Genomic DNA, 16377 nt, shown 5'->3' with positions numbered 1-16377 from the left:
AGGTTGCGGTGAACCTAAAGTATGCCACCAATGAGCTGTGCTTTATTCTGTGTATGATGCACCATTCTCAAAATAATCAACTGTGTGTTGTACAGGAGCCGCTTACCATAGGCGTTAAATCCCCCCAATATTTTGCCAGGGGGTGGTCCATACAATCATCCCCCCCCCCCCAATGTTGACACCTGAATATGGGTTTCTGACAAAATTAACCTCATATTTGCCCATTTTAGCCACAAAAGTGCACATTTTCGCACGTATTTATTCCTTTTTTGCACCATATTTCATCAGTTTAGCTTCAAAATAGCGCATTTGTACCATAAACATATTTTGTCGCCAAAAGGTGCCGGATTTACTATACTTCAAGAATTTTTTTCCAACCCCATCCCCCCATGTCAAAAAGAAATCTTCGCCACTGCCGCTTACTACATTGTACAAGACAGTGCTCCGAAGAAAATGCAATCAAATGGTGCATTTGGAAGAGAATAGCATTTGGAAACCAAAAGCCGATGGGGAACAAACATTTTGAAGCAGACTATGTAATCAGAGACTGAATTAAAAAGACTAGTTTGTGTCTGACGATCAACTCCCACAGCCTGTGATTGGTTAGTAGCGTGTAAAAGGAAGGTTGAGTCATCTGGTGCTTTCATTGGGGAAGGAATTGCAGATAAACTATTCCAAGTCAAAGGACACCCAAAACTCAAGCATATCATCAGTATAAAGAAAAGTATCTAGAAATGTTGCATTGGATTAATAAGGTATTTCTCCTAATTCTTGAAACATGAGACAACCCTGCTTGAAATTTATTTTTAATGGTTAAGAAAGTTTTACGAAGCATTGATCTTATTAGTCAATCAAATTAATCTCAATCACACAACACAAATTCAAGAAGTACTGTAATTTATTTAGATCATATTTTATGTGGAGAATCAAGAGAAGTACTGTAATTATTTATTTGAACAATTTGTAGCTCAATGTGCAAACATATCGCCAATACTGTGCATATTCTATCATGTAAACAAAAGAGCAGCAAAGTTTCCTGTTGATGAAACAAAAACACAAAATATGGTGCATGCTGCAAAGAGTCCATAATTATACTTGAAACTGTATTATTATTGTATAGAACATAATCATTTGATCATGATAGTATAAAATAATTGGTAACGAAAATACAAAGTTTGCAACAAGTCTGCACAATTATGATGATACCTGCAGCATGTGTTACTTCTTCATGGATTTTACCATTTCAGTGTTGGCATATAATTGCCTAAGAGTCCTGCAACTTACAAACAATGAAAGTAGTTTTTGTTTGATTTGAATTTTTAAAGAACACTGCTTTAGGCATAAAAAAAATTGACTGGCGTAAGCCGACCGATCCAAACCTTTTTATTTCATGTTTTAAAAAAAATTAAATATTTATCCATGACCTAACTATTCCTTCAAACAGGAATAAAATATTTTTATTATAAAATTATTTTGAAAAATCGAAATCCAGATCTGCTATGCATATTGTGTGCATTTTTTTGCATGTCTATCCCTTTAAAAACAAGACACAAAACATCCAACCGATCGATCCAGATTTTTTGGGCCTGTTACGCCAATCAAAAAATAATTAGGCCCAATATAATTGAAGACCGAATTAAAAAGTCTAGTTTGTCTGACATCAGGGCAAAGGCATGACGTGATTGGTTGCTGACCTGTGCAGTACGGCATTTGGTCTGGTTGACAGGATGTCATACGCAAACTAGTCTTTTTAATTGAGTCTTCAATTATAATTTGATTGTACTTAACAAATCACATTATCAAATTAAAGTATGGCACTTTTGGCTAATTTACAGAAGTAAAGACAAAATATTTCTTCTATTACAAAATGCAGAAAATAATAATCTATATGAATTTTACACTATATCACAATTGTAAAAATATTTAATTTATGGAATGTTCAAATAGATTTATGTACATTATTGAAATACCTGCCACCCAAAACTGGGTACATTATTTATTTTACATGTTTAAAATAAGAAAATATGTGGTACAGTTGTAATTGTGTTTTTACGCTATCTAATAATCTGTACATCTCAAAATCAACCTTTTTACATTTCCCCAAAGGTGTTGTTGTTTTTTTCCCATAAAGGTGTGATTGGAGCAATTTTAATCAAACCAGCTGGCCATTTTGTGAACCAGCTCACTCACACATGCAAACAAACTGCATGAAGGTCTAACTGTTTGAAATTTCAAGATATATGTACATATTTTGCATCAAATGACAAAAATCTATAGGTTAGTTAGGGATGAAATCAAAACTCGACCGGCGGTTTCGTCCGGTTGCCATTGTTTATAACAATAGCAACCGGATGGAACCACCAGTCAGCCACCGGTCGAGTTTTGATTTCATCCCTTAGCACAAAAATTAACTGTTTGATGCCTTGATGTAATTTTTTCACCTAATACCAAAAAAAGACAAATTTGTGCTAAATTTTGCTTGCATATTTGGCAGAAACGTATTGATTCTGAATGGTATAATATATTGCTACCACCACATGTACATGCAATCGCTATTGGTTATTCTAAATCACAACCTTGTATATAATTTCACACTTGCAGAATGACTGTCACACCAATGCATCAATACAATATCCAATGATATTTCATGGATCTCAAATTGAGTACTGATTCCAATCATAATTTTTTGTTTTGATCAGTGCCCTTGGGTTTGTGCTGGGTAGGTTAATATTACATATACCTTCGTCCTCAAACCGTTGAATGGCTCAAATGATGGTAAAGGATTAACAGTAAATAAATGTGATGAAACTATAGGTCTTTTAACTTATTTTTTTCCATCATAGAACACTTTGCAGGCAGTAACACATGTGTATGGTGCAGCTAAAACCATTGCAGTACTGATGATTATGCTCCTCTATATTGTTATCAAGTACACTGCATCTAATAGGCTTGCTAGGTATGTTCCATGATGGCCACAAAGTTTTTGAAAGACCTTTAATGAAACTTCCAGTAATCATATTATAAATACTAGCGGGATACCCGTGCTTCGCGCGGGTCCCCGTAGATGAGTAAATGGGAGCGTTCACTATAACAGGAAGAATTACTGAACAGGTAGAATCATTGAAAAGGTATACATTTTATTTATATAAATCTGTCTCTTCTTACATTTCCTTTTTTCCTTTCTTTTCAGTTTCTTCTACATTTCCGTTATCATAATCCCGTGACCCATCCATGTACCTTTGTGTCCTTTATTTTCTATTTATTTTTCCTTCTTTCTATATTATCATGTCCACTGTTCTCTGGCTCGCAAGTCGCGTGGCTCTGCGCCGTTTACGCGCGCATTGATGTAGTGCGCATTACGCACGCGGCGCTGACGCGCTGTCTGCCTGAGCTGCAGTTTTTCATAACAAAGGCCCCGATTTTACCCATATTTTCACTGTTTTTGCAGCCAATTCTTGACCGATTTCAACCAAATAAAGAGCAGTCCATTTCCCGTATATTCCTCGATCTCCCGTATGAATTTGGCGACATTTGGATCGAAACTGACGGAGCCTTTCACATAAACCACACACATACAACATTAGCCTATTTATAGTAAGATGCATCATTACATGCGGATATACACTATATGTAAACAAACACAGTGTATTTAAAAAAGCAGATTAACGATGTTGAATGAAACAGGCTTCAGCTATTAATGCCCTGGTTAACTGGGCTATTCCATTTGAAATCCATATACCCCATATGAAAGACATGGTCTTAATCTTCCACACAGGTAGAGTGTTACATGAATGGGTGACTACATTTGAAATCTACACCCTCTGTGTGATAGATTAAAAGGGCATTTCGTGATCCACAGCATCATCCCCACTTTTCTCAAAAAAAAAGTTGAGATTTTTATATCACTGGAAACCTCTGGCTACATGATGTTTATTTACGAAAAATTTCTTACAGATTAATTCGTTAAGCAAAGATATCGTGAAATTTGAATTTCGTTCTGGTATACCAGAACGAAATTACAACACATTGTCTATGGAGCAGTGTAATACACATAATCATGCATAACTCATAAACGCAAAAATCGGAATCAACTGAAATTTTGGGAATAAGCTTTTTTCATGGATATCTACTGAAAAATGTTACAAAAAGAGGATGCTAGGATCACAAAATACTCCTTTAAGGTCATGTCCTCCATATAGGGTATATAGATTTTAACTAGAATAGCTCAATGCTACCAGCTTTGCCACTGAGACAGCAAAGTTACTATAATTTGGTTCACCTCAAGTCCGGTAGTTACATCGATGCTTTTTCGCGGTTGCGCCGCAAGCGTGCCGACAAACCGCCCAGTGTGCGTGTACACTCAGCGCGTTTAACTTAACCACGTGCCTCAATACTGCAGCGAGCAAAATATGCATGTATGTCACTACCGAACATGAGGTGAACCAAATTATAGTCTGCTGTTAAAACTAAAAGTACATCTCTGTGCATGACATAATCATAAGTTTCAGATCTTATTTGTATACCTTAATCTTTTTCTTGACCTATTACACTACTTGGTCTACTGCTGCTGCTATCTGAATCACTATCACTACCACTACTTCCTGAACTGCTACTACCACTGTTACTGCTTGTTCTGCTGCTACTGTTATAACTACTGCCAACTGAAGTACTAGTTCTTCCAGCACTAGTTCTTCCAGGACTAGATATACTACTAGCAGTTTCTTCATTTGACTTTTGATTGACTTGATCTTTGTTGTTCAGTGTGTCCCAAAATGAGTACTGAGGGGCTGCTTTTGATTCATCATTGCTGCCTTCTATGGCCTTATTGTCAACAGGTGAGGTCACTTGTGGTCTTACAGGTCCATCATCACTCAAAACCGATTCTTCTTTCAAACTTACTTTCTGCTCAGGTGCCAGTTTGTTGTTATCCTGGTTATTACTTTCTTCTTTGATGGTTGCCCCACTACTGCTACTACCACTGCTTGTACCACTACTACTGCTAGTACCACTACTACTGCTAGTACCACTGCTAGTACTACTACTACTGGTACCGCTACTGCTGCTATCACTGCTACCAACTGAAGTATCAGTTAGTCCAGGACTAGATACACTAGGAGGTTCTTCATTTGACTCTTGGTTCACTTGACCTTTGTTTCTGGCCCAAAATGATTGTGCCAGAGCCATTCTTGACTCATCATCATCATCTTCAATGACTCTATTGCCAACAGCCGAAGCCACTCTCGGACTTAAAGATTCATTGTCACTCAAAATAGAGGATTCTCGAAACGTTACTTTTGGCACAGGTGCCAATTTGTTATCATCCATGTTACTTTCTACTTTGATGGCGGTGCCACTACTGCTGCTATCACTGCTACCAACTGAAGTATCAGTTCTTCCAGGACTAGATATATCAGCAGTTTCTTCTTTATTTGACTCTTGATTCACTTGACCTTTGTTCGAATCCCAAAATGATTGCGCCAGAGCCATTCTTGACTCATCATCATCCCCGTCAATGACTCGATTGCCAACAGCTGAGGCCACTTTTGGTCTTAAAGGTTCATCATCGATATCACTCAAAGCTGAGGCTTCTCTAAAACTTATTCTTGGCACGGGTGCCGCCGATTCGTTGTTATCCGCATTATCATCTATTTTGATGCCTATGCCACTTCTACTGCTGTTTCTACCACTGCCACTTCTGCTAATAGCACTCTCACTTCTGCTAATAGCACTCTCACTTCTGCTAATAGCACTCTCACTTCTGCTAATAGCACTATCGCTTCTACTACTGCTGCTACTGCTACTTCTACTACTCGATCCACTGCTGCTTGACCCACTAGTTGATGTGCTACTACTAGATCCAGTGCTGGAACTACTCCTACTTGTTCCACTACTGCTACCTCTACTTGATGAAGAAGCTGATGATTGTCGACGACCATCACCGGCATCTTCATCATCATCTGCCTGTATGTTTTTCTCCAATTGCTTTTCGATTTGAACTCTGTTAGATTGCCCCCTACTTGTCTTGGGCCGTGCACTAGTGTCCGTATTATTTTTTCCCATGACCTCCTTGGGGGTGGTGGACGTGGGCTTTGTTTGTCTGTTTGTTTTTGTCGAGGTGATTTGAGATTTCCTTTTGATTTACCTTTGTCTTGCGATTTATCTTGACCTTTCAATTTGTTTTGCTCTTTTGATTTATAGTTGAGATTAAATGATACTTTATTGTCTTTTGGCTTCATCCTTTTATTATTAGAGCTATTTTTCTCATTCTCATCTCTCTTACTATCAGGTGCACCAGGTTTAATGACTGTTCTTTTCAGTTTCATGTCATAATAAATTTGTACAGGTGGCTGTTCTTGTTCATCATCATCTTGTTCATCATCATGTTCTCGTTCATCACTATCATGCTTCGATGCCGGTGAATCTATAACAAGAAATGCACAGAAATGTTTAAGCCAAGTCTTATTGGTATTACGTTGAAATAAGATAGACAAAAATAGAGAAAAAACAGTGTATACAATTATTATGAAGGTTGGGATGGGGTCAAGTGTCTAAAACATGTTTTAAAATGGCTGTTTATTTTTCACAACTTTGGCATAACTCCTCCCTCAATTCATTGTCCCCATTTTAGATGAAATTAGACGTGTTTGTACATCCCTACAGTGGCTACCATATTTATCATTTTACACCAAATTCAAAGCCTGATGTTGACAAGCAGTCGGATCTTCTCAATACAATCAAGCAGTCGGATCTTCTCAGAAAACAGTGACATTCAGACATGACAATTTTGTACATTTCTGCATTTTTAAAATGGGGCTATAAATAAAGATAAGGAATAAAAAAAAATTCGGAATGGATTTATTTCAGCATGAAGAGAGCAACAAAAATTTTAATGTGGTGATGTCCTTTTAATCCCTGCTGTAGCCTATTCCCAGGACAAGTCCTCATAAATTTTCATTACCACACACACATAAGGGTTTGGTGCTTTCAGCTTCTTTTTTTTATTGCCACTTTTTATGCCTGGAAATTGCTACAATCATTATGCAAATTACCTTTATTATTTTGTTGACCCTTACTTTCTGTGTGATTGTCTTCTGTCATCTTTTTATCATTGTTTCCATGTTTCACTTTGTCCCTCTCATCCTTCTCTGGCTCTTCTTCTTCCAAACTTACTCCAGGAGCTCTCTTCTTTCGTTCTTGCCTCTCACTCTTCTCTGTTGAACCACTTTTTTCATCTCCAGGTGACATACTATTTGTGCTCTGACCACGACCTCTACCCAAGTTTCCCTGTGGTAAATAAGAGTTCCAGCCCCGTGGTGAGGTTGGTGGCGGTCTGAAACGTAGTTGCCGTACAGGGATTCTTGGTGGCTCTCTCCAGACACTGGGGTCTGTGTGAAATTGACGCTTTCTTGAACCTTTGAAATAGTTCATGTATTTTTGTATTTCTTCTTCTGTATGAAAACCTGAAAAAAACAAAACAATATTTTATATTTAACACACTTAGGTACCAGCAACAGTTTTGTAAAGTGAGCAGATGAGTGATTCACACCTGAGATGAATATACCTAGTAGGTATATTCGTCTCAGGTTCACACATTGTTCATCAAAAATTACCTGCTTATTCTAATTTGTTCTTTATAGGCCTCATGTTCTGTCTTTTTCTTTTCCAAGAAATGCTGCAAAGTGTAGTGTTCTAACTTGATTCAAATTCAACCTGGACAAAGTAATATTTTTGTAAAACATAATTTCTTGGCAAGACATGATGTTTTGCCAACAGATACATGTTGATGTAAGAACAAATCAGTGGTTATATATGTACCCCGGATATGTACTGTCTAATGCAGTTAGCAGCAAATCTGTCAAATTATTTCTATTACCACAATCACTATCTTCCCTTTTGTGATGTGGTCTTTAGGTGGCAAATTTAAGAAAGACTGTAGAACAGAGGTCATCCTTATGTACCTCTGGGTACTGAACAACTAATGCCATCTTATTATTCTTACAAAAATATTCTTTTTTTTTTTCACAAGTTTCACTGTTTCTGTCTTTTTGGTGACAAAAAATGACTGACTTTAATTTACAAGTTTACTGTGGTTTTTGGTTGAATCTATAGATGAGTTCTTCCATTTGAAATTCATACACCCTATATGGAAGACATGACATTAATCTCCTACACAGGGGGTGTAGATTTTAAATGGAGTGCATCCATTCAAGTAACTCCATTTGAAACTGACCCTTCCTGTTTGGGAGATTAAAGTCATGTCTTCCACAGGGGTGTATGGATTTCAACAGGAATAGCCCAATAGTTCTCCTGACTGACCTGTTTCTACAGTGTGTCTCAGTATCTTCTCATATCTCTTCTGATTTTGTTTCTTCATATCCGTCATTCCATACACAGAAGCCGTCCTCCATAGATAGAACCTCTCTCCATCTGTCAATGATGAATGGTTGAGTTTCTTGCTGTCTTGGAATGCCAGGGGTAATTTAGGCTCCTTCCATAAGGGCTTGGTGTAAGCTGAGTACGGTCGAAGGAATTCGTAGTAGCCAGGTTTCTTGTTTGACACACGGCATATATTATCTGGACTAGGATAAACTGTAAATTGGCAGAACAAAATTCACTTTAATTTATGCAAAAAAATGACATATGCGACCACATTAACCCCTGTTTTAAATTCACAATAACCCTGTTTTACATTAGTTGTTTCACAATAACCACTTTTCAAAAAAAATTTGGAGACTCTTCAAATTAAACTACATTATTATTAAGGGTTTGTTTACTAAAATCAACTGAATTTTTTTCTTTTAAACACACACATACTTTAAAATACTTAAACAAACAAAAGTAGTTTTCACTGCTGTATACTTTAAATTGTTTGTAATTTATTGTTTGGCATATACGAAAAGACTACATTTTGATGTAATATTTTTGTATAAAAATTGCTCCAATGTTACATTTTGGCAATTATGTTATACCCCCAGAATTGCCCCAAGTCTCACTAAATGACCACCCTTTCCCCCTATGACTCCCATATTGGTGTCAAATCTCTTACAAAAAGACCTGTGGTTTTTGAACTGTCCATCCCCTTCCCTTCCAAAGTGGGTTGATTCCCCCTGCAAAATCAGAATGTGTTTTAAAATACGGCCTGGTCCCATCAGGACCCAAGTGTGTCTCCACACAGAAAGAATAAACAAACAAACAAACTTTTAAATGAAAACCAGCATACCATTTGAGCATTGTTTATTTTGTGCTCAACAGGAAATATACTATATACAGCAGCTTGCTATTTTCTCAAGCCATTCAGTTAAAAAAGATCAATACTCTGCTCTAAATTGCACAGTTGTATTTAGAATTCCTCATTCTGTGTTTATTTCGTTTGTATAGTTACTTAAATGTATGTTGACATACCTAATTCATTGGACAAAGTCAGTAATTCTTGGAAATAGCACTTGGCTTGATGAATGAGCCAACATTCAGCCAACATTATATTAGACCTACCTTGCATAGACTTGCATCTTGTGCCGCTGTTATTACTACCATTCAGAGAATCTGAAGATGCTGATGACAGAGAACATGAGCTGTGGTATTTACTTGGTGGAGCTGTGTGTGCACGACTGCGATTTAACTGGAATAAAAAAATTAATGAAATTTATCAAATCTATTTGCTCCGCTAGTGATTTTTATTGGTCAACATGCTAAGTTTTATGCAAACTTTTTAGAGCTGGTCTCTACACTATAAATAGAGCTGGTCTCTCCCTTAATAAAGAAAACTTTTGGCTTTTTGAAACATTGGGTTTTTAACTTAATATTTATTTATTTGTTTTTACCCCCATTGGATGTTGTGTCACATTTTTGCTGTTTTAATTGTTGTATTATTATTGCATGGTGATACAGTTTAAGAACCTGCATAAATGATCAATTACTTGCACCAATTTTAAAACTACCAATTCATTCAAAATAACTGAAGTTCTTTCATGAAATATACACAATATATGAAACTTACCAATCGCCTATCTTCCTTGTTGTCATTATTACTTCTAGTAATGTCCTTAGACTCCTCCCCAGTCTGTTCACTTGATGTCCTAGACTCCAAGGATTCCACTGAACCATGTTGAATTCTTCTCCCTCTCGTTGTCATTGGTCTGCCTTTAGTAGTCACTGGCCTTCCCCTTGTAGTCATTGGTCTTCCTTTGGTAGTCATTGGTCTAGGGTAGTCTTGCCTGATTTATTTGCAAATTAAATAACAATCAAGAAACAATAAGAGGATTGCATTAAGATAACCTTAATTTTATTTGTAAGTACATTATTGCAAAAATGTAAAGAAAGCAAACAGGTAAGCAAGACTGAAAAGAACAGGTTTTTGCTGTATATGTTAAAACTACATACATGCACTTGGACAAAGTAAACTACTTCAAAAATATAAGCATTAGTATTTAAACATTTCTAGTTCCAAAAGGAAAATGTTTATTAGATTTTCTACAGAATTAAAACCTGAGCACCAGGACTCTCTATATACCATGTATACCACCACATGTAATAGCAGGTCAGTTACAGGGGAAAATATTGGGGAATTTGGGTCCTCGCTGCCAACAGGCAGAAAAAAACAAAAAAATTCTGCCTGATAAGCACACTATAATGCATTACATCACTCCTTAGATGTACATGTAGATGCAGTCATTGCATCACACCATGAAGCACTAGTTTTGAGTGCATTTAGAGCAAAATATGAATGTTTATACAGGTTCTGTAATTAATAGGTACATGTATAAACAGTCATCAGTTATTACAAACCTGTTTTCTTCTATTCCTGCTCTCCCCATGGTGGCAGACATTTTTTCTGTATCCTCTTGATCATCTGACATCCACATGAGAACAGGTATTATGGTTACTCACTTCAAAAGATAGTTGGATATCTGACAGATGTCAGCTAAACTGCCAGACTGACATACTAAGTCAGATAACTGGCTCCAGTACTAGGAGTTTGGAATCTTTGGTTGCGTCTCACTGAAAAATAAGCAAAAGAAAAAAAAAACATAAATTCAAATCAAAAAGTAAAAAGACACTCAGGTAAGTGCCTTTCACTTTACTCTCCATGAAATGTGGTTTGCTGAATATGTAGAATTTGTTTGCTCAATATTTTAAATGTTCAGTCCATGTGGAGAAATTAAGATACAGGTAGGACAGGGCTGTTTAACAAAAAAATCCATTTAGCAGCAGCATGTGATATTCATGTATACAAAAACCACTTTGTCTTTAATTTTCAAGAGATATTCCAGCTGATAATTCCACCATTCAACAATCATCATAATCTTTCAGTTTGACTTATATGAAGACCTTGTAATATCGTTAAACAGCAGTTACATACATGTATATTTTCTCCTAGTCAAATCCTACATATTCCTAAAAAAAATCCTCTATGTTCCTATATAATTGTCCTTTCCATTTATACAAAATGCAGCACACGTTCATTGATACACAATTATTAAACAAAGCTTCACTGTTGATCTGTAACAGTATCTTCTTTAAACTTTGCAAGAAGAATTCTCTACTCATTAAAGGTCATTAAATGGCTTCTTGTGTTTCACTAAATGTGTAACAATAATAGCCCTGATATCAGATTTCCACTAAAAATACACTTAATTAAATCCACTATTGTCCAACAACAACTTGCTGAATATAGCTACTACTCTCATGTTCAAATAAAGTAAGACCTGGAAAGTATTTTTTACATTTACAAGTATTATAGTGGTTTAGAAAAAAAACCTTTGCTGTAGCTTCTTTCTACAGTTGTCACTAGTGTAAGTTCACACCCCCCCCCCCCGATCACATGCAGGCTGTACATATACCAAGGATATGTTGAGAACAACCCAATAAAGCTGACTTGCTGTACAGTGGATGCACAACGGTTTGGAAAATAATCTCTCTCTGGTGGTTACTAACTTTAGTCTTATTAAATTCTTGTTGATTTGCACCTTACTTGTATAAACATAAATGCAGAATATCAGAAACATTCACCCTAATTTCCACAAAAAGTCAAAATAATTTATGACAGAGTGGCATAAATAATCAAATTTAAATCCTTTATTAAACATAAAGACAATCTTCATCCATGGTTGTAAGAACAAACTGTTGTTAATCAAACAAGAGCATACATGTAACATATCCACAGGTTGTCAGAAACCATCCGATGTATCACAAAACTCTAAATGATACGTTCAGCGCACTGCTTCTAATACATTAAGGTTACACAGTAGCCATCTCCGCACACAAATAGAATCCAGTTAATCATCAAGTTTATCACATCTGTCTACAGAATTGTCAAAATGTTTCACAAATCTGCTGTTTTTAACAAAGTTAATGAATATACATCTTGAGGTGCATTGTAATGGTAGAGTGGTTCTTGAGAAGTAATGGTAGAGTGGTTCTTGAGAAAAATAATCCATGAACCTGCAGCAACTACATGTAATGCTGTGTGCTATGCTAAAATATCAGAAGATGAAAGATTATAAGTGTACACATGCCACAGGAAACGCTAAAGCATACAGTTATTGTCTGACTACACCAATCATCTCATTCATCCGTACTACCTGTTGCTGGGGACGAAATTGAAAGAATGAGGCATCGGCATGCCAACGGCAACGTTAATGAAGATTGCCATAGGAACAAGGCAAAGTACACTTTAGAGCTAAATTATTGTGTTGATAGCTATTAATATTTTACAGAGCTCAGAGCTATTATCTAACATCTCTGCATATTAAAGAACATTTTGTTTTGATGTATTTAAAATTAAATGCAATGCAATCTATATTTTTTGAAAATAGTAATAAACCTACATGTATAATCAATTAAAAAACATGATTGTGGGATGGTGTACTTTGAGTAACCATAAGCCTTCAAAAAAGCCTTATGGTGTAACGCTGCATTACCACATGGTGTTAGTATCACTTAATTCGTAGATGCTAAAGCTGGCAAAAACAAATGTTTTTCTCATTATTTTTTTGAAGAAAATACTTTAACAGATTTCAATAGAAACATAATTTATAACACTCTCTAACAAATTTCAACTAAATATAATTTATAACACACACTGTGTTTTCACAAATCTTCCATGAGAATTTCAAGTTGTGATATTTTTATCAAAACTGACACAGCCTTTCATGGGCACATACACACATAATTCCCTAAGTTCGGGCCTAAGATGCATCAAGTACAGCTGTAAACCACTACACCTCACAGTGGTATCATAATTTTTATACATTAGGCGTACACATTGTACCATGCAAAATTACAAAACATTCATTTTCATGGAATTTTGTACACAAAATTTCTGGTTATTTTTCAATTTGTCATTCTAAAACTGACATTGGGTACTAGAAATTACACACCAGATCACTCAGAATGTCATTTTAATATACATTAGGTATAAAATATTAATAGCTCAATTTCAATTTAACATGTTCCTTCTTTAGACTATTTTACTTGAACACATCATGTATCGGTACGCAGAATATATAATATTGATGAGGCCATTACCGTTAATGACAAACGTCTAGGTCCACTGGTTCACTAAGTGCACATCAATATTAAATCCAAAGGCTAAATTTATTGACTGTTTCTATGCTGTGAGTTTTTAATTAGAGCAATAGAGTATAGAGTACTACGTGTATTATAATGTGCTTCTGAATAGGTACTCAGCTCTTGACGCCACCCTCCTGTACATCATTACCAATGCCTTGACACAATTAAGTTGTGTATATCAGCTACTTATTGGTAGACATTTTAATATACATTAATGCTCACACTATAATTTGAATCACGTACATTCAGCATAAATTTTAATCATTTGACTTTTCAAACTGATTAAATTTTTGACCATATTTTTATTCTTTGTGGTGGAACTTTTTCAAATGGAAATTGTGGGGCATTTGCTTGTCGCGATATTATAATATGTTATAAAGTCCAGCCAAGAAGACATCAAAAAGAAACAGCAAATAACATACATCAGGGTAAAAAAAAATAACTTGACTTGCCCTTATCGACCGACCCAAAATCTGAAAAAAAGACAGTCGCTGTTTTTTTTTTCAAATGTGTTTTAATATTAAATGGTTTTAATATTCAAAATATGTGTATTATTTATGTTTAACTGCGGTATAAACGCATAAAATTGTCAATTAGTTACAAATTCTGACTTTTTGACAAGTTGCAGCACGATTTTCTGTGCTGCAGCAAGCAACCTCGATCTACTCTTCAGTGTGAAAGGCTTAATCGACAAAATCGTAACTACTTCTGCAGCAGAATGTCCAAAATCTGAAAGTATATCATACACTTACACCTTAAAACTATGTACATGTACCTACATGTAACGTAAAAGTAATGACAAAAGCATGTGAAAAAGCAATGATCATGACTACGGTACTACTGGAACTTGTAAAAGCAGGAAAGTTGATAGAGATTAAACTTTTTCATAAATATTTTCCTGTCCACTCACCCAATTTCAAGTGCTCTAAGAAACTAGTATGACTAAGCCTTTTTAACAACATGTTACAATAAAAGCTAAATGGAACAATGATAAAGTAAGAAAGAATGAAAAGTTTATTTAATATATTCAGTTTCCTCTCATAGTGAGCAATCGTTCCCCATTGTGTTTATTTGTTCTTGTGCAGGATGAGTATCCCCATTACCTACTTTAATCATAAAGTAAAAGTACTTCACTTAAAAACCAAAGGAGCCTACATCATGTAGGTGTGGTCATAATCAATAGATCTACAGGTAAATGACCTTTCAAATCAAAGGAAATCGTCCATGAATAAAACTTTTCATTGTCAATATCATGACTCATGGGAAACAATAGAAAATAATGTTGAAATGTCCACATTTAATATGGTATATATAATTTGTGAAAACATGAATATTGTTTTCAAATACATTTTTTGGTTTTGTATCTCTTTGTATATTCAATGTTTTGTGATGAAAATCAAATTTAAAACAATACAACTCAACTTTCAATGATCAAAATGAAAAAGAAAAAGTAAGGCCAAGTAAAAAAATACATACTGTCCCCTTCCACTTCCTTTTCAGTTTTTTCAAATTCTTAAATTTTCTTTTTATTTTCTAAAATTTTAGTTAAAACTTTTTAACAAAGATGTTTTAGAAGTTGAAAGACATTGTACAGCCTTACAAATGTATTAAAGCACTTCAGAAAAAGTTTTGTGTTTAGTAGAGGGCCTACCCAACCGGAACAATGAAATAAAAAAGGCTTTTCCAGGTATCACTGTGTGCGCTTAAAATGGGCTAAATAGGAGTTTTTTTAAAGTAAGATCAGAACATAAAACAAACCAATAATATACCTTTTATATGTTTACAATCAAATAAAATATTTAGGGAACTAAACATAATTTTATACAGTCTATTTTAAGTCCACCAGGATTTGTGTATGTGTTACCAGCTACAGTATAATAATAATATTGATCAGAGGTAAACATATTTCTTTGTCAATTAAAGTATGTTCAGGGTAAAGTAAACAAAACATACATAATGAATGGCTCACTGACTACATAGTGTATTAAGATCAAAACATATTTTTCTTTTAATTCTTTGACATAAAATTTCTTTAGTACAAAAAATAAATATCAGAAATGGGGAATTAATATCAATTGGACATTTCCATAAAAATATATATGCTAGATCTCCCAAAATGATTTCTGTCAACAACTTTTACCTTTTTCAATTTACACTTACAACATGGCAATATCACTTACGACATTTTTTAGAATTCATTACCCCGGTATCTAGAATTTATAGTCTCAACTTCAATCATGACCTCCACTTTTGCATGTTTAAGGATCAACTGCATGAAAAAATTTGCCGATTAATTGCATCCAATTTATTTCAATTCATTTATATCACGTTATCATCAGACTGCAGACTAGTAAAGTACCGTACCGGTATACGATCACAAGTTCAGTTGTTAAGCTTATGCACTAATTGTACATAATTCATATCTCTGTTCATATAAATGCAAATGAAATATTTGTCACACACATTCATTTGTATGAGTCATGCACACATCACAACATACTTACACTGTTACACAACAGTAAGCTTTGTACATGACATGTTCCACATTCCAGTACCACTACACACAGTGACAAGCTTACACACGACTTACCCTGGCTTCGGTGAACGTTCCCTAGACATAGACCATGCTTTATCTATCTTGGGCATTTATTACGCTAATGATTATCAAACCATGATCATGATGATAATATCAAATCTACTGCATGCACTCTCATGAATTCCACGTACACACATGTACACATATAAAGTGCAGTAAGTGCTGCGGTCAAGGATCAGCGTCTATCGTCGCTGCGATACAAGGGGTCA

The 16377-nt window shown here is 35.2% G+C and overlaps 1 protein-coding gene across 3 annotated transcripts; it reads right to left on the bottom strand.

Annotated features, from left to right (window-relative positions):
- Positions 1 to 5528: 5528 nt before the first annotated feature.
- LOC140155030 (uncharacterized) lies at positions 5529 to 16337 on the bottom strand. Of its 3 annotated transcripts, none has more exons than XM_072177706.1 (7): positions 16163 to 16337; positions 10786 to 10998; positions 9998 to 10214; positions 9493 to 9619; positions 8317 to 8589; positions 7074 to 7460; positions 5529 to 6421 (listed from the first exon to the last, which is right to left on the bottom strand). In XM_072177706.1, exons 2-7 carry the CDS (start codon positions 10860 to 10862, stop codon positions 5658 to 5660), a joined length of 1845 nt encoding a protein of 614 aa, XP_072033807.1. In that variant the 5' UTR covers positions 10863 to 10998; positions 16163 to 16337; the 3' UTR covers positions 5529 to 5657. The 3 variants fall into 3 exon arrangements, with proteins under 3 accessions (XP_072033807.1, XP_072033805.1, XP_072033806.1); XM_072177704.1 differs by having other exon boundaries at positions 5530 to 6421; positions 7050 to 7460; XM_072177705.1 differs by lacking the exon at positions 16163 to 16337 and adding an exon at positions 12147 to 12486 and having other exon boundaries at positions 5530 to 6421; positions 7050 to 7460.
- Between the last annotated feature and the right edge of the window lie 40 nt (positions 16338 to 16377).

Source organism: Amphiura filiformis, chromosome 6, assembly GCF_039555335.1.
Source record: "Amphiura filiformis chromosome 6, Afil_fr2py, whole genome shotgun sequence".
NCBI classification, from domain to species: Eukaryota; Metazoa; Echinodermata; class Ophiuroidea; order Amphilepidida; family Amphiuridae; genus Amphiura; species Amphiura filiformis.
This window is presented reverse-complemented; position numbering and strand designations above follow the sequence as displayed.

Bases quoted from the DNA above. Each gene is read 5' to 3' on its own strand.
- LOC140155030 (XM_072177704.1), bottom strand. From the start codon at position 10,862: ATGTGGATGTCAGATGATCAAGAGGATACAGAAAAAATGTCTGCCACC. The intron at 10,215-10,785 runs GTTTGTAATAAC...CAAATAAATCAG, and splicing joins GCAGGAATAGAAGAAAACAG to GCAAGACTACCCTAGACCAA. The intron at 9,620-9,997 runs GTAAGTTTCATA...TTTTTATTCCAG, and splicing joins ACAAGGAAGATAGGCGATTG to TTAAATCGCAGTCGTGCACA.